Here is a 24,542-nt window from a genome sequence, read left to right as displayed (position 1 = left end):
CGTAGCCACACCCCGAATGCCCACTAGGAACAGGCAACAAAAAAGAATGTAAATAACACGAGGCGTACATTTGTAAAATTCACGTGGTTTACGTGGAACTGTGGAATGCCTTAGCATGTAGTAGCAGCGATTTACTAGGTACAAGCAAGGCGAAACCAACTTGGCTGCAAAAGTACACTCGTATTGCATCCGGGCAGATTTAGATTAAGATTTAGATGTAGGCAAGTTGTTAGGTACGACGATAGCATGGAACGGGATTAACTCGATTTTGCCTCTGCGTGAGGATAGACTATGCGATGTTCGGGATCGAATTAATTAATAATTAATTGGTGGTATAGTAGGACTTGGAGCCGGTTGAGTTTGCGGGCGTGCATGCGTATGTGTGCTTTATATTTGCATGGAAGAATGAGTGCGGAGGAGTGGAATGGCTTTAATTGGGAGCATGGGAGAATGAGAACAACTATTTCTTACGCATGTGCGAAGGATTACCAACGGGAGCAGTACATCGTAGAAACAATAGCACAATAGCACAATAGCATGTAAGAATAGACCTGAAGTTTTTATTCATTCTATTACTTGTTCTATCTATCTGCTACTTGGTTGCTTTCTGCATCCACTCTCTCTCAATAGGGATGAGGCAGACCTTAGGACCTGTGTCCAAGGTACAGTAAGTAGTAACACACGACATTCCCTCTCCACTCCATGCCCATCACATCCGATGCTCCCGCTCCCCTTCATCATCGAACCATCACAAATCATATATCAAAACGCCACCATTATTTTCTCATTCATTCAGACATCATTCGGTCGTGAATGACCGGCATTGCAGCCGAAGCCCTCCAACTCCACTAGAACGCCAAGCGCGATGCACCGCTTAAACCAAGCAAGCTTCAATAACACAATGACACAAAAAAAAAGTTTTATATATTCAAATGCAATGCTGGGAACGAATCATCCGCGGACGGCGATCTCTTCCTTGCGTTGCTCGTCTCGGAAGCCGAATTTCTCCAGCGCGGCGGTTAGCTCGTCGCTTATGCCGACGTCTTGGAATGCCGATGTTGCGGGGTTGAGCGACTTCAGGTTGTTGACATCGATGTCTTCCATGAACGACCGCTTCTCTTCGAGAGTTGGTGTCAGGATGCCTGGCGTGGCATCGCGTGTTGACGATGTCGATGCTAGAAGCGGCGTGTCGGTGTCGATGGATTCTGATCGCACGATTGGGGATTCTGTGATCTCTGGCTGCTCGGAGGATGGGAGCGGTTCTTGAGCGACCTCGACTTCAACCTCGACCTTCTCCGATACGGATACGGCGACTGGTTGTTCGATAGTTTCGACTTCCTCTGAGATGACAGTGGGCGCGGGGACATCAACCTTTGATTCCAAAGCTGATACTTCTGGTACAGGGTCGGCATTGTCCACCACAGGGGCAGCGGGCTCAGTCTCCTGAACCTCTTCCAATGCAGTGACTGATACTGGGGTTGCATCGACCTTTTCCAGTGCAGGCGCCACCTCCTCGGTAGTCTCGACCTGCTCCGGCGACGAGGCCGGCGTCTCCTCCCTAACCTCGACCGCCGTCAACGCAGCCGCGAGCTCCTCCTGCTGTTGCTTCTGCTCCATCTCATACAAGAACTGTGCATACTTGCTCCTCTTATTATGGATGCCGCACTCTGTCTTGTTGGTTCCCTTCCACCGACCCGCACGCTCATCCTCGCCTTCCTTCACCGGCTCGGTGCTGTGCCAATCCCCGACACTCTTGTACCCCCGATCTAAGAGCTCGTTGTACGGGACGTCATTCTCACTGATGTAGTCCTGGACCTGCTTGAAGCTCCAGCTGGCTAACGGATTGATCTTGATGAGTCCCGCTTCGTCGATCTCGATGATGTCGAGACTTTCCCGCTTAGCACCCTGCGAACGGCGACGGCCAGTGAGGACGGCCGCAACCTGTAGTTCCGAGTAGGCTCGCTGAGCGGGCTCGACCTTGGCTACCCAGTCATAGAGATCAGCATTTGTCGACCAGAGCTCCTTGCCGTGTCGGGCCTCGAATTCGGCGGTTGTGTTGACGCCTTCGGGACTGTAGACGTGCAGGTTGACATTAGGATACCGGGCCTTGGCCTTCTCGACCAGAGAGAGAGTTTCTTGGAAGTGATAGAGGGTGTCGAGAAAGATGGCATCGATGGTGGGGGCTGAGGGTGTCTCCGCTTGCAGTTTCGACAGCATATCCAGAGTGACGAGCCCGGTAACGCCAAAGGCGGTGGTCTGGTACAGGTTGGGGAAAGTGAGCTTGCACCATCGCAGGATCTCGAAGGGAGAGAGCTCGTTCAAGGTATTGTTGAGGAATTTCAGGTGGTGCTTGGTGAGGACGATGCGAGGGAGGGACTCGCAGGATGAGGCGCCTGAGGCATAGCCGGACTCCAAATTCGAGACGCCCGAGTCGGAATGGACGTGAAGACCCATGGCGGGCAAAAGAAGCGTTATATGATGAAGATGGGATGGACTCAAGAGTATTGGAGGTTGTGAGGTCCTAATTTAACTTGTGTCGTTGGGAGGTAATAGTGAACGGCCTTGTTGTTTTGGGGGATAGGGGGAGAAGAGGACGAGGGAGAAGAAGTCCTGGCCGTGGGTTGAGAAAGAGAAAGAGAAAGAGAAAGAGCCGGAGAATGGATTCTGGATTATTCACCAGTCGAAGTGCGTTTCGGCGGGGGAGGAAGGGGGGTAGGGTATAGGGTATATGGAGCAGGCAGTGTACGCAGTATAGTTGGCAGAGTGTTCTATGGTGGCATACCCCGTGCGATGGTGCAATTGCTGCTAGGGGAAGACGCCGGGAAGGGAGGCGGCGGGGTGGTGGGGGTGGAATAATATCCTTCCAGCTCGACTTCCGAGAACAGGGACCAACAACCAGATTCGCGGTGGAGGAATGGAAGGGCAAACAATGAACGGGGCTTCCAAAGACAAAGAATCTGGAGTGGAGTTTGAGTTGAGCAGCGGGGAGTAGCTAAATTGCGGAGAGAGAGATACATGTATATATATATACTTCATACAAGTCCTCTGTTTCTGAACCGAACAATACGCACACGACACACCAACACCCGGATTGGAAATCGGGATGGATTAACTGAGCTGTGGCCTTCCCCCGCCGGCAACTTCACCCACGATTATTAATTACCAATGGGGGAGGGGGGTAAACTGTAATTTGCAATTTGCAATTTGCAATTCCCATCACTAAGTAACTCGCCCTGCCCTGCCCGTCTACGCTCTGCAGTCCCTGACAGAACGTTCTCCGGTCTCCGGTGTCGCCATCGCTGCTGAATAAGCATGAAGGGTTTTGCATCTTTGAAAGCGCCGTCACGCCATCGGCGCTAGTCCCGCTGCGGCGACGCTGGCAGGGCTTGTCGGGCCCCGCCAGGAACCGGCGCCGTCTGGTTGGTGCAGGCTACGGGGAGCCCCCAGGAGCCGCAGTTCCCGTTAGGAACCCCAAGGGATGATATCATGATGGGCAGCGGAGATCGGTACATGTACTGTACATGTACCAGCAGCACGATCAAGGTTTGTCAAGGGGAGAGGGAGATGGCACATGAAAAGTTGGTAGTACGGGGTAGTGCGCCCTTCCATCTGACTTTGGAGGGGATCAATTCCAGGAGAAGAGGAAGTCATAATTCGGCAATGCTTAGGAGGGCGATATCATGTGCGAAGTACGAAGTACACCGTGATAATTGTCGGAGATAGGTCCTGTCTCCAGGCAGTAATGCTCCACCGCCACGGACGACGAGATGTGATGTCGCCATACCCCGTGACCCCGTCCTTGCTGTGTGGGGTTGGAGAAGGAAGGAAGGAAGGCGGGGCGGAGGGCGGCCCATGGCGTCAGCCTTGCTAGCGAGGCTGACACCCGTTGAACACCACCACCACACCACCACCATAAGCGCGGATAATTGAGACGACGAAGGCTGCACATGCGCTGCTGGCTAGAACGCAGCAGTTTCCTAGAAAGGAGGTCTCCCGCCTCGTGGTAGGGTGTGGAAGGCCATCCCTTTATCGCCGGCTGCCGGCTGCCGGCTGCCAAAGGCATCGCAAGGATAATTGCGCGTGCAATGCTGCCTGATGGAGGATTTGATGATTCCAAAGCACAGATCTGAAATCATTTCCTTGCTCGTATCATGTTTCTGCGGCCCCTTATCCGAGGTGTGTACAACCTTCCAACTGCAGACATAATCCGTCTACGGGTAACATGGACTGGATATGAAATCCACATCATCCGCGCCTGAAGAAGGGACGGAAGAGAGCATTCATCTCAGAATGGCACGGGGCTGAGCAGTGTATAACTTCGTGAGCTAGGTTGATCCAGCTGCAAATATACCGCGAGATTCCTAAGACACCCCCTCCACGGTAAATCTACTCAATACTTCCGGTGGGGTAGTAAAAATTGAAGCCAGAAACTTTCCCTTCAAAGCTGGGACTAGATGGGAGGTAAGTGCCACAGGCCAAGGTGAACGGGTTAGCTGACCAACTCGCCCTAGCTGCGCTACTCATTGTCGCTCTTGAAGCTTGTGGGCTATTAGATAATAACCAGTATGGTCGCAAGGAACACACATTTCAAAACAGTGCAAATGAACGATGATTCAATGCAGAATGAGATCTCCTTCCGCGGAGCCGCAGTTAATGCGATGCCGGAATTCTATACAAGAATTTTTCCGCTGTGGCAATATCTCAAGCTATCAAGATACTGAGCTGTTCTTTGCGCTCGCTCCCCGTGCGTCGTCATCGCTGAGAAATAGCCAAAACTTGAAAAAAGCTGCCTCTATCAAGGGGCTGTGACAGGTATTTCGCGGCGACCAAATACCGGGATGTAGGAAACTACCCATCAACAATTCCGATTTCGAAGGATTCAAAGAAAGGAGGGAAGGCGCCCGAGCTACGAGCCACCATCGTACGACAAGGATAAATCTCAACCCATTCTGTAGTCAACCAAGAGCCAGCAAGCAGCAACACCTAGCGAGGGTAGGAATTATCAGGCCACGACACTAGCCATCCAAGAGCCATTGCTTGTTTCAAATCATCGCCAGCTCCCAAACAAGCTCGATCCGAGAATTAAAACTCATATGGGATAATAGATGCAGCCTTGGCATCATGGAGTTGCGCTTCGTCTATACAATAAGGGGAGCTTTCCCCGAGTGCTTGCATCTGGAACTCAGGAGTACGATGAAGCCTCGCTCATTGGGCACCTCGCCCATCTTACAAGGCTTCTCAACCATTGCCTCTCACTCACCGGCCTCTTCAATCCCAACTACCCTTTGCCCTGCTTCACCAGGTAGGGAAAGCCAGTGTCTCCAGTGCCACGCATAGCTCCCCTCCCCCTTTTCCATCCACCCCCGCCTATACACAGCCAAAAGAAAGATGCATAAAACATCAACAATCGCCTACCTTCTTCTCCATCTCAACATGCAGAGTATTTCAAATATCAAAAGTGATATTTTCGCCCACACAACCAGACTACCTACAGATACATGATTTGTCACCTCTTAGAAGAGCAATCACACCGTCGTTTCCCGGGGTTATATGTACGTGCAGTACATCGCAAAACGCTCGTAGAACCCCGCACGAGGCACACAGCACCACCACGGTACGGTATTTGGAAGCGCGATCGAGTTTCGTGTAGGCTAATATCGCGACTATCCCCAGACACCGGGGCCGGCAGATTGAACAGATTGCCGACCCGTTGTTTTGGGACAGGTGGCTTTGTGGGGATAGTAGCGTCCGATGATGGATTGGGAAGGCGGTTAGAGGTGCAACGATACGTGGCTTGACAGTGTAGTCAAGTGAGAAGGACATTTGGATGGAAGTTTGTTGTATTGATGTCACCAACGGGTGACTAATCAAAGACTTACTTATGGCGAGTCCTAAGTCACATGTCTACGCTCCAGACTTCGACTCGAGTTCAAGGCCAACGATGACGTCACTCTATCAATCAACCATCCCTCACGTCACCACAACGTTGCGTTGTGGTGATATGCCAGTTGCCAGTGCCAGCCACAACTCCTTCAAACCCTTTTCACATTATTTTCTCAACCACATTTAATGAATCGTTGCGGTATTTTGAATTAAAATAAATCATGACCGGAAAACTCGACAGTGTGAAGACCAAGGCGAAAGAAGTCGCGTGAGTACAGCAAACCCCCCCCTCGATGCGTATGCGGATGCCAATTCTAATGCTAGTATGAGCGATACAGGGTGGAAGACTTCAACAAGGCCAAAGCCCTAGCAGAACAAGCAGCAAAATCCAGAGCATATCTGTATCCCATCAAAGTAAGGCGACAATGGCAATATTCCCGTTTCCCGCTAGCCATCCAAAACATCACATCAAAAAGAAGCAGCCTGCTAATATTTTGACGGTTCAAGGGCATCTTCTATTTCGCGAGCCATAGTACATTATGGAAGCCTCTCATTTCCAAACTCGTGCCAACAATGACCTTATCCGTCGGGGTAATAGCATTCATGTTTATTTTCGCATACCTACCCCAGCTCTCCATTCTTGTCCTCTTCAACGGACCCGTCGCCGTACTCACGACCGTGCTCCTTACGTTAAGTGAGAGCTCGACAATCATTACACTCCTCTCGAGGAATTTCCTGATACACGATGCTTTGGTCGATACATTTGACGGAGTTCTAGTTGCGCGGAATCAGACCTCCGTGGTGTCTGAGGGGCGAGAACTGCGGTCGGGGAATTTTAATGATCCCATTGCGAAATTGGGGAAGCTTATTAAGTCGCCGTTTGAAAAGTTCACACCCAAGGCTCTTATTAGATATGTGATGTATCTACCTTTGAATTTTATCCCTCTTGTGGGGACGGTGCTGTTTGTGGTTCTGCAAGGGAAAACTAGAGGACTTTCCGCACACACCCGAGTAAGCAGCTCCGATGTAGATCTGGCGGAATTGAGGTGCTAACTTGCTTAAGTACTTTCAACTGAAGAAATGGTCGAATTCCAAGAGAGAGCAATGGCTGCAGGAGAATACTGCTCCCTATACAGCGTAAGCTTCTGATTGTTGATGCTTCGCACTGCAAATTCCTTTCCCGCTTAATAGCCACTTCCCGCTTATTTCATGACAACCGCACTTCCAATTTCCCTCCACGTTTTGGACTAACATAGCAATAGGTTTGGAACCGTGGCGACTTTACTTGAACTCATCCCGGTTGCCTCAATATTCTTCTCTTTCACCAACACGGGTAAGCTCCCTTTCACCGCATTTTGATTCCACTGACACCTCCTAGTTGGTGCGGCACTTTGGGCTGCCGACATTGAAAACAACAACACTAGTATGACAGAAATGCAAACCCCCAAGGGAGGAAAGGACGTGAAAAAGTCTGAGTAAACGGCGTAAATGCAATCTCCCGGAATGTGGGCTTATCCGGTACCATCACGACTCGGCCTCTAGATCGTTTGCAGGCCACTTTAAGTTTCTAGTGCCACTAGACCAAGTGCAAGATGCCAACAAATTATCCCATCTCATGTCGTGAGCGATGTGTCCTGTATAATTCGAAATGAATTGGCTTTCGAGGTTTGGCAAGCATGGCGTGTTGAAGATTTGGTGGGAATTGGATTCAAGGCTTGCGACATGTATTACTGCCGTGAGCAAACTTTGCAGGCCCAGCTTCATATGCGGAAGGCTTGATACGTGATCGAATGACAGCAAAGAAATGCATTAATTAAATTTTTCATGACCGCTGTGCAACGACTATTGATAGTGGGTTGAGCAATCCTCCCAGAGGCCAGTGCCTGAGGGATCCACCGTTAGTATTATCAATGAAGATTCGTCGGAGGGTTGTTTGTTTCATCTGTTCTGTGGGGGCCCACTGGAGAATTGTGGGCTGCCGAGTGGCAGCCGCGAAATTTATTGAAGCCGTGAAATTTGCAATGCGATATCTGTTTGCCCCGCCTTCTTTTGCTTAATATCACCAATCCAGATGCTCAATTGACAACAGTCAAACAAGACTCTAGTGGAGGATCGAGGCTTCCTACCTGGCAGTTCGTATATTTCCATTCTTTTAGTAGCACGACATACACCCGTTTGTTGCGGCAAGATCATGCGGCCTGGCTATCGGAAGTTGTGATATGTATCCTTGCATTGGCGAAGGTGGATTAGGCTAAGGCAGTTCCCGTTGGCAGTTATAACGTTGCAAAACCCAGGCACAACTTGGCCGTACCAGATGCCAGTTTCCAGATCCAGATCCAGCCCTTCACCATGTCACCAATTCATGAAACACGGCGGCGGAAAGGATCTGCAAGCCACATATATGTATATGCATGTTACATATCTCTCGGGAGCTTGCATTGGGGACCCGGCTTCCCGCGCCAGTGTACCTTTATATCGAGCTATCATTGGTTTGTCCAGGGCAGTAAAATCGATACGTCCAGAAGAGCGTCGTACAGAAAACGGGATGTTGTCAATTCTCCGGCAAGCTTTGGGTTGGGTTTTTCCTTTAGGTCGGCTCGCTTTTGAAATGTCGAGATCCCAATACTTACAACGGCTAGTTGCCATCCCGAGTACGGGCTGCCAGATGACGATGAAACACGGAATGGAGATATGTGTAAGATTATTTCTGCGTATATGCATCTATGGTTACCGAGGATGGGAGAAGGAAACGTCTCGATATTAATATATGGTGGTTGAGTGTACACAATGATGGAATATACGTTACGGTTACATGTCTTTTCTTGTAGTTCAGGTGATAGTTAGTTACTCTTCTGGCAAATTCTGCTTCGTCGTTCCTCTACAACCCGCCACCCGCAACACACTCTTCTACCCCAACCTGGAGCTCAATATCAACAACGTTACACTAAAGGCTGTGGCCTTGTAATGAGGAACTCCACAATCGGAGCATCTCGCCCCCCCCCCCCCCCCCCCCCCCACTCTAACATATTTATTCAATTCTTCTCTTATCTGCTCCCTTTATATACAGAACATCCCTCCTTCACAGTTCCATTCGTTCTCTATTTGTCCCACGCCTCCAACCCTACTGCTCCCCTTGCTTGACCCTTCGAGTTCGAGTCTCCATTCTCTTCGAGGCATATTGAGAGTCATCTAGTTCGTATAATCTCTCACTCTCGAGCTTTTAAAGCAGCACACCACGTTCGTTGGTCTTTCTTGTCCTGCAGGCATCACTTACAAGGTCACATCACATCATTGTAAGTGGCTGCACACACGTACCTATATTCATCCCATTGCCCTAGCAAGGTGTCTAGTCCATAGATATTCCCTTGCCCCTTCCCCATCGTCGAATAACCCTATATCTGCTGATCGAGTCCCAACTCAGGTTTAGTCAATATGAGAGCAAATCCCTCGTCAAGCATTGGCCTCGCGTCAATTGCCATCTTTATATCCCTGATATCTGCCGCTCAGGCTCTTCCTGGATGGTTTCTACCACGTAAAGGTATTGCAGGTGACAAGTTCGCTCCGCACCACTACAAAGTCTATGATAGACAGGATGGACACGACACCTACACCTATGGAGGCTACGGTCCACGACCTACCCTCACGAAATCCAGCTCCATCGCCTCTTCGTCCGATAATTCAGGTGAACCCCGGACAAGTTTGACATCGGAAGCTAGTAAGTGACCTTATCCACCAGCACATAACCCTAAGTCTTACGAGTGATACGTTTAAGCTTCCACTATTGAGTCAACTGTAACAAGTACTTCTATTATCACCGTCACGGCGCCAACCATTATCGTCACTGGTGACACAACCACGACTTCATTTGTCTCACCATCCTCTTCGGCACGAATATCATACGGGGCATCCAATTCTTCCTCTGTCCTCGGACCCACAGCATCATCGGTGCCGCCCTCAGGAACATTTATCACCACCACTTATGTTCGCTCAACAATCTTTTTTACATCTTCCGTCATTGTAACTGTCCCCGAATCTCCGAGTGCGACACAATCTGGCCCGGATACCAACTCTTCAGCAGTAGCCTCGACAGTCTCCAGCGGTATTCTCACAAGTGGTACTATCACAGACCCCGTTCCCTCACTGACTGGATCAGTTACGCCACCGTTCCCAACAGCCAATTCCACAGAGACTGCCAGTGGTATCGTTCCAAGTTCAGGTGCATCGACTGGGCTTTCCGCTTCCCCATCACAGTCCTATGGGGGGAATTCCACAGGCTCTGTACTTACATCCTCTGTATTTCTTAGCACTGGGTCGTCTTCCTGCTCAGATGCAACGACGAGTGCAGCTCCGTTTCCAATTTCGAACTCTACATCCCTGGTCCGGCCGACCGCTACTGGCAGTGGGCCCCTGAGTTCATTCTCCTTTAGAACCACGGTTTCATCATCCGCAGATGGTGGTGCAACAAGCATAGCTCCATCTGGAACCACAAATTCCAGCTTGGCGACATTTTCAACCGCTTTTACCAGCCGCCCCGCGTACTCAGTTCCATCAGGGACAGCAGTGTCATCTGCGGATGGCGTTGCACCAAGCTCAATTGATGACAGCATATCGATATTCACGTCCGTAGCTTCGGAAGGATTTCCAACAGCTACTGTTAAGTCGTCTTCAGTTCCATTCCCTACATGGAACATAACAACCACTGTTATTACCAGGCCTGGTACCGCCACTCCAACTCCCATGACCAGCTCTGGTGCCTGGAGTTCAGAGAGTGTTGTGGTCTCATCGTCGTCGTTTGAGACAGATTCATCGTCTATTGTTGATTCTACCACCGAATCAAACCCATCAACATTTTTGACCATAACCCTCACTGCTCCGACTATCACTAGGCCAACTGAAGGCCCGCCACCTCCATCGATGACCCGTAGTACTTCTTTCCCACCCACCTCATCAATTTTCGAAGTTCCCAGTGCCTCGAGCGGTGGTTACGGTTCTCCTGCATCATCGGACACTAATATACCAGCTGTTCCTAGCAATACTTCTGCAGTAACATCCGACTTAGGGCTCCCAACATCCTCCAGCAGTAGTTCCAGTTCCAGCACAACATCAGGATTCAGCCTACCGGTCGTTTCAAGTTCCTCACAGAATGAGTATGGTCCGCGCCCTACCGCTACTCCGTCTGGAGAGTAACTTGGTGGGGAACCCGCTCAGAAGCATGGCCTGGGCGGTGCCAATCACGATTCCGCGCTGCAGAAGACTGAGTAACTTGTGGACGATCTAGTGGGGGGGGACTCTAAAACTACTATGTAATCCTCTGGTTGCTCGAACAATAACATATCTTAGCATCCATGGGCTAACACCCATGGTTGTTTAAGAACATACAGATATGTTTTCGATGTCGTCTAGCCATTTGTTTCCTATGCTCGAGATAAAAATTTCTATATTTAATACTATTTTTCGTTTTCTGGCAGCATAACATGGGAAATACAAAATATGTGGTAGCTGAGAATAAAAAAAAGTTGGAGAGAATAAATTAAAATTTAACTCTAATTCTACGAAGATATATTGAAGCACTCCTTCGCCTGATGTGAGAATAACCTCATTTTTAAGCGAAGGTCCCCCTTTAGTGAAATCGTATTGGGGATTAGCGTACTTGGCACTCGTACTTGCTCGCACTCGTATGTCTTATCTACCCGCATGAGCACGGTTCCTAAACGCCGAGGCAGCTGGGCTTCTGTGAGTTTAGCAACATCAACATCAATTAGCAGAGAGAGAATACGATGTCTGCGGTTGAAAGGAAGAAGACTGTTGTCATAACTGGGTATGCATTCCATCATCCACGACATAGAATCCCGCGAACAAGGCTAACTGTGGAACACCCTAGCTGTGCCCCAGGAGGAATAGGAAATGCCCTAGCCAGGGAGTTCCACGCCAATGGACTACACGTTATTGCCACAGCGCGTTCCAGGAGCGCCATTACAGACCTGGAGGATATCGGTATGACAACAGTCAGTTTAGATGTCACGAGTGAAGAAAGTATTGCTATGGCGCGGAAGGAAGTTGAGGAATTGGTTCAGGGGCGGGGGCTGGATATGCTCGTCAACAACGCGTAAGTAATCGCTTTTTTTTTGGGGATCCCTTGTTTCAAACCTTAAAACACCATACCTATATAAAGAGCGAGTACTTAACTGGAATTTAGCGGCCGCAATCTCACTCTCCCTGCCCTGGACGTCCCCCTCTCCGAAGCCCGCCTTACCTTCGAAACCAACTTCTTCGCCGTCGTCGCCATAACCCAAGCCTTCACACCCCTCCTCATCACCGCCTCCCCCTCTCTAATCCTCAACATCGGCTCCGTTGCTGCAATTGTTCCCTACGTGTTTGGATCCGTATACAACGCTTCCAAGGCTGCACTTCACGCATACTCTAATACCCTGCGTCTTGAACTCGAACCCTATGGCGTGCGTGTTATGGTCGTCGTTACGGGGGGTGTGAAGAGTAGGATTGCGAGGACGGAGAGGGTGCTACCGGAGGGTAGCTTATATACGGCTATAGAAGGCGAGTTTGAGAGGAGGGTTAGTCATAGTCAAGAGGAGGCCATGGATACGGTCGAGTATGCGAGGGGGGTTGTGAGAGAGGCATTGAAGAGTGCACCGAAAAAGTGGTTCTGGAGGGGGAATAAGGCGGGCATCATTGAATTTGTGCATCGGTGGTTGGGTGGTTGGGTTTTTGACCTGGTGTTGCCGAGGATGTTTGGGCTGGTTAAATTGAGAAGGATGTTGGCAGGGAAGGGAGAGAGGAAGGGTGTGTAAGGGTTGACGGGTTGTGAGAAAGTCGAGGTTGTGATATCTTGAGGGTTTGGAAAAAGCCTCTAGAAGTCTTGAGATAACGGCTACGCCAGCTACTGGAGTATACTTTGCAATTCGGACTAATTTAGCTTGAAATATAAATAAAGCATTGACGCTACCTTATAATATACTTAGGTATTATACTTTAGACGCAATCACTCCGAGGTGTAATTTTTCAATCAGAAATACTTGAAACTGTAGTACTCCGAATCTAAAAAGATTTTCGGGGTAAATCCAAATCCGGCACTCTAGTCCTTGGATTTAGGGAAATCCTTGCTTATTAAGATTTTAGAGGGTTGATTGTGTGAACTAAGAATCTTCCGACGCCCATGATCTGCGAACGATAGCCCAGATATTGTTGTTGGCACTAGTGGAAAGACAACAAACTTAGAAAGTATAGCTCACGGTATCCTATTAAGCCAACACACCCGAAGATGACGATAATTGGAGACGAGGTGGAACCGGAGTTTTGAGAATCCACAACTCCCACGGAATGTTAGACCCATAGAGGGACAGCAAGACTTTACCTCTCTCCTAACTCTAATCCATGACCACTGACCCCAAGCCCTAACCAATAATCCTGACCCTCTAGTCCCAACCCGCGGCTTCGCCGTTTACCAACCCTAACTGTTACTATTTATGAATTGCAATATGGAACATATTTTCCCAGCTCTCAAGTCCTCACTCAACCTCCAGCACTTCCTCGCATTGGACGTATATAAACTGACAAACAGCACCAAAACCACCAATCGACAAAGTCAGAAAAATCAAAAAGAAAATCGCAATCTTGAGATATTGTTAGCGCATCACTCTTCCTTCGCAGAGCACCCACACATACCAAACTCTTATCCCCCCAAGGCTCGCTCCAAAGCGGCTGAACAACCATAACCGCTAGACCGATCACATACGCAATCAAACTGTAACTCAACAGCATAAGCGGCAATTGCAGCGCAAACAGACTTCCCCATCTCGCTTTGCGCTTATTTCCGCTCCTATGAAGGGTTTGGAGCAAGAGTTTTGGACCACTAGGGTTGATGGAGAAGTTGGAGAGCAGGATGCTGAGGTAGAAGGCCACCATTACGCTCATGAGGCTGAATACTAATGTGCCGTACCAGGCAGCAGATACAATCCAGTGCGCTGTCTGCAATGAAGACCACTGTATTGAGCCGGTGCAGGCGGAGGCGATCAGGGTTCCCTGTTGAGGTGTGAGATTTAGAAAATCAAGAAGTTGCATTCGCTTTAAGTCGCATTGATTCGGGATGAATTCTTGGCCATTCAAAGGCTTGTCATGGGACAGAGGAAAAGGAATGATGACTTACAATGAAACTAACATTCAGGAGCTCCGAGTTCTTTAGCGTTTGCCATTTTAGAAGCCGCGATTCCTGCTTCAGGGCATCGTCCTCTTGGAGAATTTGCTCAATTGCTGCCTGGAGACACATCCACGGCATCGTCGATATCCTACTGAAAATCATCCACCATCTAGCGAGGACCGCCATCTTTGATGCGACGAACTGCTTCAAGTGTTGGAACTGTTAAGAATAGATATTATGTGCTGACTGAGAGCAATGTGGTGCTCTGGGAAGAGGCAATGAGGCAGGTTTGAGGGAAGGGAAGGTAGCGAATAATGAAATTAATTGATATGAGTCTGAAATCATACTGGAAATGATTGACAGGATTTGTTCGTAGGCAGGTGATGAGGCTGCGAGTGTGAAACCTGCAGGCGCATTTGCCAGCTCAGCCACCCCACCACACCGAAAGCCACAACTGTGTCCCAATCCTCTCACCGAAGCGACAGTCGGCGGTAACTGGTGTCGCATCCTAGGCAATGAAATGACAGCCTACGCGCTGCAGCGGTGCAGCGAGGCTGCAGATGTGCTCGTTGCTGCATTAATAAAACATGGGGATATAATAGAGTGGTTGTCGGCAAAGCATAGTGTTTCTTGTTAGTCTCCCGGATGGCTTCCAAGCTGGCCTTGGGTTTCGGGTCTAGGCACTCGCGGCCGGTTCTTAGGGGGGTTGGTCGCTAGATTTCAGGGCTCTCGTCTGTTGAAATGCAGCACGTCACCCCTAGTTTCCACGCGACGGCCATGACGATGATGCTTGTCTATCAAAAAAAGTTGAATATCAAGGTACAGAACTATCCGCCCATACCTCTTCCCTTAACCATGTTCCTACACGACAATACATCTCCTGGCAGAATTTCACCCTTTCTCTCTCCTTTCTCCCTCGCTTGGTGATGTGTGTGAACGCATGATCTCTTCCTCGAGCACATTCCCACCTCACATTGCCCTGCTGCCACCCATCACCCTTCGGTATTGATGGCATGTCTCGTCTTTCACCCCCAGCTTCAGCTGCCAACACCTCGGCCATCCTTTCCGCCTCATAGCAAAGCATGTCATACTCGGCGCCAACAAGATACACGTTGGGAGGCAAGTCTTCGCGCCTAGCGTAACAAGGCGAGAGCAAAGGATCTCTCCTATCAACACCTCGCGGCACATAGGCCCAATCTAGGAAATTCGCACTTGTCTTTAAAATATCATAAGGCGCATTTTTTGGACGCCTTTCGAGCTTGGCTTTCAGCGTTTCAGAAAGATCCAATGCGGGATAAAGGCCCACTATACTACTAATTCGGCCTCGCAGAATCTCCAGCTGGCTTGCAGCAAACGCGAGATTTCCACCAGCGGAGAAACCACCGATTACGATTTTCTTCTCGTCGATACGCAGAGTCCTGTCATTGATGACTGCATCTGCAATCGCAGCAATATCTTCAGCCGCGTGGGGGTATTTGTAGGTTGGTGATTTGTGGTAGTTGATTGACACCACGATGATGTTGAAGGTTTGGGCGATGAAGGAGCAAAACTCATCGTCGGTTTCTGGATCAGCGACGGCCCAGCCGCCGCCGTGAACGTCCAAGTAGAGTGGGAGCTTCTCATTTTCAGACCCTTCTGGACGGAATATCCGGTTTTTGAGGTCCGGCCGTATTTGATACGCCTTCACTTCCGGTCGTAATAAACCCGCCCTTCGCCTTTGGAACAATCGGCTCACACCGAGACAGAATGAAAAGAAAGCCTTGAAAGACCACAGGCTGACGAAGTACGCGATCCGGAGATGGAAGGGCGGAGGAGGCAAGACAATTCTTGGAGGCTCGGGATCCATCAGCGTAGACATTGTGTCCAGAATTGGAAATTCTGTAGCCATCGTGATGGTGGTTGCGAGGCTCGTCCGGCTGGATTTCGTGTCGCTCGACATGACTGGAAGATGCATGGTGACGTTTGGAATCAATGCGTAGACGGGGAATCATCAATTGAGCTGCGACAATGACTTGGTACCACCGGCACGATGCCACGATTCATCATTGATTGAGGTCGATAGATATACATACACACTGGACAGACTCCAGAAATTGAAACACTGGCAGTGCTTCATGTTCATCTCGGCATGAAAGAATTGTGGCTGGTGCCCGCTGCTGCGCGTCAGTGCCAGGGATGTGCACAATCGCCGCTCCAGCGAGGCAGAACGAACAATGGAAGTCTTCCTTTGTAGCTTTTGTCATAGAAGCATGTGAATGTACAGTACCTACCTGCCTAAGGTATGTGCCTTATGTACCTTGACATCAGAGGCAGGCTGTGTTCGGGGTTCGGTTTGGGACATTCTTCCGGTTATTGTTATCATATTCCTTTTTCTTCCCCAGTGAGACCCGGAGAGTCTGACTGCATGCGCTAGAATAATGCCCTCCAGTCAACCAGAGCAGTGCTGGCTATGGCGCACAACCTTCGTCAACGTCACGGCGAACATGCACCAATAGCCATGCTTCAGACAGAGCTGTGGCATAATATGGAATATGCTCATTGATTGACACAAGCTTCAGCCGCCAAAACTAGCGAACCAAAGGCTGAATTGATCTAGCCATGGCGAATCAAAGCACCTGCTCGCGGTGAGCACTTCTGGCCCCCTTGCCCTCTTCACGCCCTCCCCGGCGTCGACTGGAGAGGCTCTGCGCTCTTCGATCGGGGCTGCGTTGCTTAAATATGTAGCACTTGGCACCGCAGCCTTCTCTTCGGAGCTGCTCTTCAATACGAGTATTTACTTCAAGTCAGACAAAAATGTCGCCTAACAAATCCGCCATCGTCGTCCGGAATCTGCCCCGGCTTACCACTACTGAAGATGTCAAGAGCTTCTTTGACATGCGACTCAGGAATGCCGATGCTTTTGTCTACCCGTTGGTCAAAGATACACAGAAATCAGCGGGCAACTTTCTCTGCACCACGGTTACCATCAACCCGGCCAGGAGGAGAGATGCTCTGTCATTCAACGGCTCCGACTTTGTTCCTGCTATAGGCGGAGGAAAGTCCAAGATCGAAATCGACGACTCCTTTATTGGCTCGATTACTTTAGCAGAGCACAACAATGCTCAATTTGAGTAAGCATCCCGGCTTTTGTCTCGCAGAAACCCCCGCTTACAGGCCACAGCCTATACTTTGTCCACGGAGTTGGGGGCGATGCTTTTAGTTCGTGGGTGTGCGACGCATCTGGTCACATGTGGCCGAGAGACTCCCTTCCAGAACAATGTCTCAACCTAGGGGTGCGCGGTAGATTCTCGACACTTGGGTATGACGCCAAGGTCCTTGACGGGGGTCAACTGAAGACCATTCACCATGCGGCTGAATCAATCCTCAAGTACATAGCTGCAGACAGACCTCCGGTCAGCATTCGTCAAATGATTGTTCATCCGCAGAAATTGCTGACATATCACTCAAGGGATGTACACGGCCCATATTCATTGTTGGCCACAGCCTTGGTGGCATTGTTGTTGAACAGGTATGCTAAGCCATCTTAACTAGATCTTCAGAAACGAATCAACTAACACACGACCAGGCCCTAGTCCTCGCCTTCGAGAAGCCGGCGGTCAAACCAGAATACGCGTTCATCCAGCACATGGTCAAAGGAGTGGCCTTTTTTGGAACACCATTCCAGGGCAGTCGTAATGCCGACTTCATCAGTCCCGTGGCGAGTATCATCTCAGGAATCACCAGAATGAACACGAACTTCATCACAGACTTGAAGACTTCTTCGCGGGAGCTTCCAGAGCTCAACATGTTGTTCAACCACATCAAGACAGAAGAGAATTTCGAGGTTCTTCTATTCGTCGAGAAGAAGGCTGACGGCCCTTCAAAAGTCGTACGTGCAGTCTCTTACAGCAGGTGCTGCGTGTTATTGACTTTATTGGCAGACAACTCGAACTTCAGGAACCATACCCTTCCGAACCGAGATTGCACCAGTTGAGATCGACGCCAATCATCGAGACATGGTGAAGTTCAAAAACGCGAATGAGGCAAGACATTCAATTACAGTGATCGTGAACATGATCAAACGAAAACTGGGCCTGGAGATCATACCCACTCCAGACCTTACTGGTAGCAAAGAGATCATATCAGTTCTTCGCCTCCCGGATCAAGTAATCGGGACAATAGAGAAAGACAAAAACGCGGGGTTCAGTCAGCTGGCTCGCTTCGACACCATCTTCGTAATCGACGACACCGGATCCATGCAAATGGCCGCCAGCTCCTCAGAGGCAGCGAATTCAAACCCCAGAAGCAGATGGGACGTCCTGACGAAAAGTCTACAATATATTGCCAATATTGCTTCAGAGCACGACAAAGACGGCGTTGACATTCACTTTCTCATCTCCTCGCATCTAGACCAAACAAATATCTCAAATGGACAAGAAGTGCTCAACCTTCTCGCAGGAGTCGATCTCGAGCAGGGCGTTGGCGGCACCTACCTCGAGCCTGTACTTGCAACCATCCTAGGCCCGTACGTGGCCAACTACCAGGAGTATTTCGACTTAACAAGAAAAAGGATGAAAGCCACAAAACCCAAGCCATTGAACATCATTGTTCTGACAGACGGTAAGGATGACGACCCGGAAACTACCGAAGAGCAGTTGGTGGACATTGCCAAGCAGTTGGACGAGATGCATGCTCCAAAATCGCAGGTGGGGGTTCAGTTCATGCAGGTTGGAGATGATCCAGAAGCAGCTGAGTATTTAAAACGGCTGGATAATGATCTCAAGACGAAGTATGGCGTTCGCGATGTAAGTTATTTCATGACCGTTTCCAAACCAAGTTCAATCATTAATCAAGTTCTAGATCGTCGATACGAAAACATTCCAAGACCTAGATCAAACGCAGGATTTTGCCCAGCATCTGCGATGCATCCTCCTAGGCGCAGTCAATAAGAATCTCGACTAAGAACCATTCACAGAACTTTGTGGGGTTCCAGATTTCGCGTGCGCTTTTCCACATGAGCCAACCAGTCGTCCGGCCGGCGGCCAGGCAATAATACGTTTTACTTTACTTTATCTCATATTCGTTTGCGGTTTCATTGTAAGTGATAGAGGGTACTAGGTATGTTTGAACAAATTAGGGGTATATAGAACGGGATATTGTAAAACAATATAATTAAAGGATAACTTTTATATAGCGGCGTACTTTAATTACTGTGATATAAAAACGAAATATATTTAGCTAGGTATACTTTGTAACTACAAAGAAGAGGAATAACTACTTTCTTGCCCTTTAACTGTAAATAATTCATTTATTATTTGAAGTAGTAAAACTATAGCAGTAAAACTATAATAGTATATAAACTATAGTATTATAAAAAATCGATAATTAAAAATAAAGTTTCGTATAAGTAAAATGGCTTCTTATTAAATCGAGAGCTATAACCTACTTAACTTAAGTATAATATCTTAATCTAAACTATAATAATATTGGCTAAACTTTACTTTCCTTACCTAGTTTATTATTCCCCCTATCTTATATAACTCACTATAGCATAATGTATTTGGCAGACTGTTACACCCCGATACTTTGCTTTTCATTTTAGCAGCTGGCATTTATACCCGAGAAGTTTAAATAAATCACTTTTTGCTCGCTCTAAAGTTGTATAGGGTTTACCTCTGGCTTGTGGTAAGGAAGTGGAGGTTGGTATATCTTGTAGGTTTTGCTGGGAATAAGCGGGGGTGACTTGACTAACACTTAGTTAATTATTTTGGATGTATCCCCGCTGCCTCCTGGCGCCTTGTTAAGCTTCTCTAAGCCCTATATCTCCTTTTTACGCAGAGTGAGGGGAGAGGGGCCCTGTATGCATGGCTAACAGACCAAGATAAGATACAAAAGTATTTACTCTACGATCTTAGTAAGAAGTATAATTCGAAATTATTAAAGTAAGACTGAAGAATTAAAATAATAATTACATATACAATGAGTAGGTTAGAGGACATGGAATTAAGGATTGAATATATTTTACTAAGAGTAATGACAGAATATCGAGATGACGTCTAACAAGGAAACCAATGTGGACGATATCCAGGTGGAAACATTTCAACCTCAAAACACACAAATCACCCACAAACGAAACTTCCGACTATCTATTAACCTCCCACAAACAACAATAGCACCACCCCCACCATCACCATCACTTCCTCTTCTCTCCCAACAACCATTCCGCCAACTGAGAGAGCACAGGCTGTCCAGCAGATTAGAAACCTTCTCATTTTGTGCGTCGGGATTAGTTTGTCGGATTATGTGGCCTTGGACTGTGTCGATGGGTAATCGTTATCCATGCTACTCTCGTAGCTGGTACCATTGCCAGGATTTCTCAGTGACTGTAAGCCACTTCTTCTCGTTGCTTCTTCTTGGATCCTGAAACTAGCGCTAGTCTTTACTGTGACCCAAAAACAACCTCGCAGGGAAATTACTTGATTTTCAATCCCTCCATGTTCGCCACCTCCCTTTGCAATCTCCTCACATCCTTTTCAAAACTCCACTGGCCGGACACAATATATTTTGTGAAATTAACTGCAGGCCTGATTCGTCCCGCTGGCAGCATTTTCTTCTCCACTTTTTGAACCGTCTCTGCACATCGACTGAGGGATGCGAGCCACTTATGGCACTGATCCTCGTAGAGAATGTATGGGACCATGGACGATTCCAGCAGGGAGGTGGCATCCAAAAGTTGGGAAAGGGAAATGGCGAGGTCGCCTTTTGCTGACGGAGCTGCCCGGCAGCGTTTGATTGTGGTGATGATTATCTTACATATCTTGATGATATCACCAGCGGAGATTGTTGGAAACATTTTGGAAATTTTAAAATGATATATATGTTTGAGGAGAATGAATTTGACGTAACAGGTAGGCTGTGGAGTTGGTGATACAAAGATGGAATCTTTAAGAGTTGATGATATTATGGTCGCTGTTCTTCTGCCAGGCGGGATATATATATATATATTCAGAGAGTACAAGGAGCGGATATCCCTATCTACTTTACATACAGGCTTGGGGCCCCAGCTATGGCCACAGGCCCACAGCTGTTGCAGCCTGACGAACTCCTGACTCAAATCATCTTCCCGCAAAGCAATACGAAACGTAGAGGCCCGTGAGACTTGGGCGTTACCACCATAGAACGGTAGAAGCATGGCTGCACGGCTAATTTTAGACAGCCTTCTTCCCAGAGGCTCCTTTTCATAGCTGGGGTCTAGAGCGAGGCTCGCTCCTCCAAACATCCTATTTAGCACGTACACCAGGACGAGCTCCTGACTCAGACTCTCCCCTATAGTAATACAAACCGCAAGCCGTATGAGACCTAGATGGCATCACGGGGGAACTGTTTCAAGGAGAGACCCCCCTAAGCTCCCTGGAGGCTTTTGTTTGTTAACTAGAGGAAAATTCTCATCGGGCACCAAGAATGCAGGTGGACACGTACACTCGGAAACGGAGAAAATAGTTCTAGAATGATTCACATAGCGAACTGTCTTTTCTACCTGGGAACAGAGCGGATCAAGGAAAACGCCCGCCTGACTCACAAGACTAACAAATTCCAGATTCGCTGGGGTGTTATAGTCTATGAAAGTGTTGCAAAACCATGAATAGTAGTTAGAATGAATGGTCATGCTGTCTCCAAACAAGTATGTTTGAGGCTAAGGTGGTGTTTTCTGCCGCCGCTCCAAAGATCAGACGGTAATATCAGTTTAGAAGCTGGCACTGTTGACATCTTACGGGATTGGACGCATTATTTGGGTTATTACAATTTCAGAGTGAAACTTTGCCATATCTTGAAACTAGACGTACGGAACCACTTCAATATTGCCCTATGGCACGAAATTTAACATCCAAGGTCGTAATTATCCCAGACCAAATCAAATTCTACACTGGGGTTTTCGGCGTCACAAGCCTTGAAGCTGAACCTATCTTGTTCGCTACAGGTAACTTCGATGAAGTACTTTTGCTTGTGAAGAAACTTTGCCTTCAAAGTAACACGCAAAGGTATGACCAAGACTCCCTTCGATTGGCACGGCTCGCTGACACCCTTCTTCAAAATGTCCATCAATATGGGTAGAGCTTCGAGGTAGTCTTTTCTGTATACGATGAAATCATGAAGAGCGGTTTGCTTTCGTGAGCTGAAATCGAACCCAGTCGTCCGGGTCGGTTTCTGAATATGGTAAGCTATGTCATTGCTCTTGTATTGAAGACTTACTTACCTCGTTCCAGGTTATCTGAGGAGTTGATACTTTTTTGGCAGAAGACACCCCCATAACGATCTCGCCGAAGTAATCATCCATGGCGTATCGGGATCGGTAGATGCTATGCCCAATTATGGTGGCAAGACGCCTAGAAAATGTCAGATGCCCATACACTGACACAAATGGACAAGACACTAACGATTCCTCCGTCGATGAAGAGGCCTTGATTTCGATGTGCGAGTACCGAAACTTCAGCTGCTTTAGCGGGTACGCCATGGTACCTCCGCCACCGCAAAGAGCAATAATGTTCTATGAACGTTTTAAGTTTAGCATAACACGGCAGCATGCGGAAGGTACTCACCGGCTTTGAATGCCGACCAGTCCGCTCCGCCATAAGTCGAATACACTCGTCAATTTCACGACAAAGGCCATCGAGGAAGGGTACGAAGATATGTTCCATTGTTCGACTGTAGGAGGTCAGCTGAGGGTGTTCGGGGTCTCCAAGTAGTTGAGTGTGGGTAAAAGACCCAAATATCTTGATATTTTAATCTCAGAGCCGTCAATAGACAGCCCACCCACAGATCGCTTCAGCTTTCCGAAGTCCTGTTCTGCTGTGAATATAACATCCGCCGAACCATCAAAGGCATGCCTAGCACACTTCCATGGTGTGCTATCCACTAACTGTGTAGCTAAATCTTTGAATTGCTCAGTGTTAATACTACCTTGCAACTTCATGATTTGGCGGTGGAGGAGGCGATCTACAACTTGAACACTCGCACTGGTGCTGGAACACTCTGTGCTCAAGACAGGGAAAACTTCGGGCACTTCCGTTCCATCTGTGTTCATAGTAGCAAGCGCTGTGTCGCAAGTCGCCCCGCCTATGTCACATGTAATTGCCCAAGTACCCCTTGGGAACCGGAAACTTTGCGCCAAGAACTCGCAGCTAGCTAGCGATTCAGTGACATCTGCAATGACCTCACATTCTGGTAGAATTCTACGCAGAACGTTGCCGGCATGCATCTTAAAATCCAACTGGGTATGATCACTCCAGCAGCCGGGCATCGTCAAACACCATTTTGCGTTGAGTTGCTCCCTGGTGAACCCTTCCCTAATCAATACTTCATCAAGTATATGGGAGCAGAACTGATGGAGATAATCTGATATCCATTTCTTGGACAATTCAGAAGTGCGACTGTCCTGGCTGAACGCAAAGCTTCCTTTGAAAAGCTTTTTGATGCCATGGTTTGTCTGACAAGCACTCCCCCACGGAACGACCTCGTTGGTGTTTCCGTAAGACAGCTGGGTGGGCACTTTGTCTAATCTGTGGTGCCTAACTGAACTAAATTCGCCAGCCGGTTGGCGTATTGCGTACTCTCTAGCTGGCAGCTTTTAGTATGCAAGATGGCGAAGGAGGGGCACACTTACCAGTCCCTGTCATCCCCAAATCAATGAGGATGGAAATGTTAATTTTTAGGGCCATTTTGACTAGACAAAAGTTTGTTTGAATGTTAATAGAGATTTGAAATGGTAGGAGAGTATCTTCACGTTTGGATATCAATAGAGATTTGAAATGGTAAGAGAGTATCTTCACGTATACTTCCGTCTGCTGTAAAATTCCCCGCCCTAACTAGAAAGCAAATTCTACTAGCCCATTACAAGAAATGTAGGACTAAGCTAGCGTTGAGCCGCCCATGGGAAAATGCAAGCACCCGACTCGACTCCCGAGACATGATGCATTTCACAGGACGTGCCCAAATTTTGTCAAGCACTGGCTACCTTTGGTAAATGAATTCTAGGCTTGTCTGATTTGCGACTGAGTACTATGCCTTACTTAACTCGGCTTTCAGGGCTTAGATTGGTTGGCTCTAGTTCCAGCCAGTACAAAGGTACTCTCAGATCGTAGTGCCATTTGAGATAATTACCAAGAAACCGAGGACTGTGAGGATTTACTCACGAGGAGTGAAAAGCAGTAGAGTCATAGCTGGAATCTCTGGCGTTTGGATTAATATTGGTGACTGGTTTAGGCTGGTTGTCTAGGACCGGTTAGCTACAGTAGCTTTGGGAACATTACCACCAGGTGTCGGAGGTGCCATAACCCAAGATGTAGGGGCTGAGAACAAACGCCCGGCCAGGCGCCTCTATTTTAGATCCTACAGGCCTTTAGGCCTGTAGAATCCGTCGGATCTCGGGTTCAGGTAGCCGCTTCCGAAACATTATGATATCTTTACGAATCGGGAATTCGGGATGCTCTATAATAAGACTTACGGCAAAGTGCTGATCGGTTGCAAATAC

The 24,542-nt window shown here is 48.3% G+C and overlaps 8 protein-coding genes across 8 annotated transcripts; 4 read left to right on the top strand and 4 right to left on the bottom strand.

Moving 5' to 3' along the window:
• Positions 1 to 951: 951 nt before the first annotated feature.
• Positions 952 to 2,454, bottom strand: BP5553_06565 (uncharacterized protein; the record flags this gene model as incomplete). Its single annotated transcript, XM_032015188.1, has 1 exon — positions 952 to 2,454. The coding sequence occupies one exon, from the start codon at positions 2,452 to 2,454 to the stop codon at positions 952 to 954; it is 1,503 nt and encodes a 500-aa protein (XP_031868609.1).
• A 3,650-nt stretch (positions 2,455 to 6,104) lies between these two features.
• On the top strand, positions 6,105 to 7,362 carry BP5553_06564 (Uncharacterized protein; the record flags this gene model as incomplete). The annotated part of the gene is made up of 6 exons (XM_032015187.1): positions 6,105 to 6,151; positions 6,222 to 6,297; positions 6,391 to 6,894; positions 6,947 to 7,020; positions 7,146 to 7,216; positions 7,262 to 7,362. The coding sequence occupies 6 exons, from the start codon at positions 6,105 to 6,107 to the stop codon at positions 7,360 to 7,362; spliced, it is 873 nt and encodes a 290-aa protein (XP_031868608.1).
• A 1,953-nt stretch (positions 7,363 to 9,315) lies between these two features.
• Positions 9,316 to 11,070, top strand: BP5553_06563 (uncharacterized protein; the record flags this gene model as incomplete). The annotated part of the gene is made up of 2 exons (XM_032015186.1): positions 9,316 to 9,598; positions 9,656 to 11,070. 2 exons carry the CDS (start codon positions 9,316 to 9,318, stop codon positions 11,068 to 11,070), a joined length of 1,698 nt encoding a protein of 565 aa, XP_031868607.1.
• A 590-nt stretch (positions 11,071 to 11,660) lies between these two features.
• BP5553_06562 (uncharacterized protein) lies at positions 11,661 to 12,689 on the top strand (the record flags this gene model as incomplete). The annotated part of the gene is made up of 3 exons (XM_032015185.1): positions 11,661 to 11,701; positions 11,765 to 11,989; positions 12,080 to 12,689. 3 exons carry the CDS (start codon positions 11,661 to 11,663, stop codon positions 12,687 to 12,689), a joined length of 876 nt encoding a protein of 291 aa, XP_031868606.1.
• A 717-nt stretch (positions 12,690 to 13,406) lies between these two features.
• On the bottom strand, positions 13,407 to 14,221 carry BP5553_06561 (uncharacterized protein; the record flags this gene model as incomplete). The annotated part of the gene is made up of 3 exons (XM_032015184.1): positions 13,407 to 13,511; positions 13,564 to 13,920; positions 14,045 to 14,221. The coding sequence occupies 3 exons, from the start codon at positions 14,219 to 14,221 to the stop codon at positions 13,407 to 13,409; spliced, it is 639 nt and encodes a 212-aa protein (XP_031868605.1).
• Positions 14,222 to 14,849: 628 nt separating this feature from the next.
• BP5553_06560 (Uncharacterized protein) lies at positions 14,850 to 15,989 on the bottom strand (the record flags this gene model as incomplete). Its single annotated transcript, XM_032015183.1, has 1 exon — positions 14,850 to 15,989. One exon carries the CDS (start codon positions 15,987 to 15,989, stop codon positions 14,850 to 14,852), a length of 1,140 nt encoding a protein of 379 aa, XP_031868604.1.
• An 839-nt stretch (positions 15,990 to 16,828) lies between these two features.
• On the top strand, positions 16,829 to 18,976 carry BP5553_06559 (uncharacterized protein; the record flags this gene model as incomplete). The annotated part of the gene is made up of 6 exons (XM_032015182.1): positions 16,829 to 17,145; positions 17,196 to 17,427; positions 17,484 to 17,543; positions 17,601 to 17,903; positions 17,956 to 18,819; positions 18,875 to 18,976. The coding sequence occupies 6 exons, from the start codon at positions 16,829 to 16,831 to the stop codon at positions 18,974 to 18,976; spliced, it is 1,878 nt and encodes a 625-aa protein (XP_031868603.1).
• Positions 18,977 to 21,892: 2,916 nt separating this feature from the next.
• BP5553_06558 (uncharacterized protein) lies at positions 21,893 to 23,730 on the bottom strand (the record flags this gene model as incomplete). The annotated part of the gene is made up of 6 exons (XM_032015181.1): positions 21,893 to 22,219; positions 22,269 to 22,398; positions 22,450 to 22,559; positions 22,612 to 22,731; positions 22,830 to 23,629; positions 23,676 to 23,730. 6 exons carry the CDS (start codon positions 23,728 to 23,730, stop codon positions 21,893 to 21,895), a joined length of 1,542 nt encoding a protein of 513 aa, XP_031868602.1.
• Positions 23,731 to 24,542: the final 812 nt, after the last annotated feature.

The sequence above is a fragment of the Venustampulla echinocandica genome (assembly GCF_003357145.1).
Source record: "Venustampulla echinocandica strain BP 5553 chromosome Unknown scaffold_4, whole genome shotgun sequence".
NCBI lineage: Eukaryota > Fungi > Ascomycota > Leotiomycetes > Helotiales > Pleuroascaceae > Venustampulla > Venustampulla echinocandica.
The sequence above is the reverse complement of the archived record's forward strand: the minus strand, read 5'-3'. Positions and strand labels throughout refer to the sequence as shown.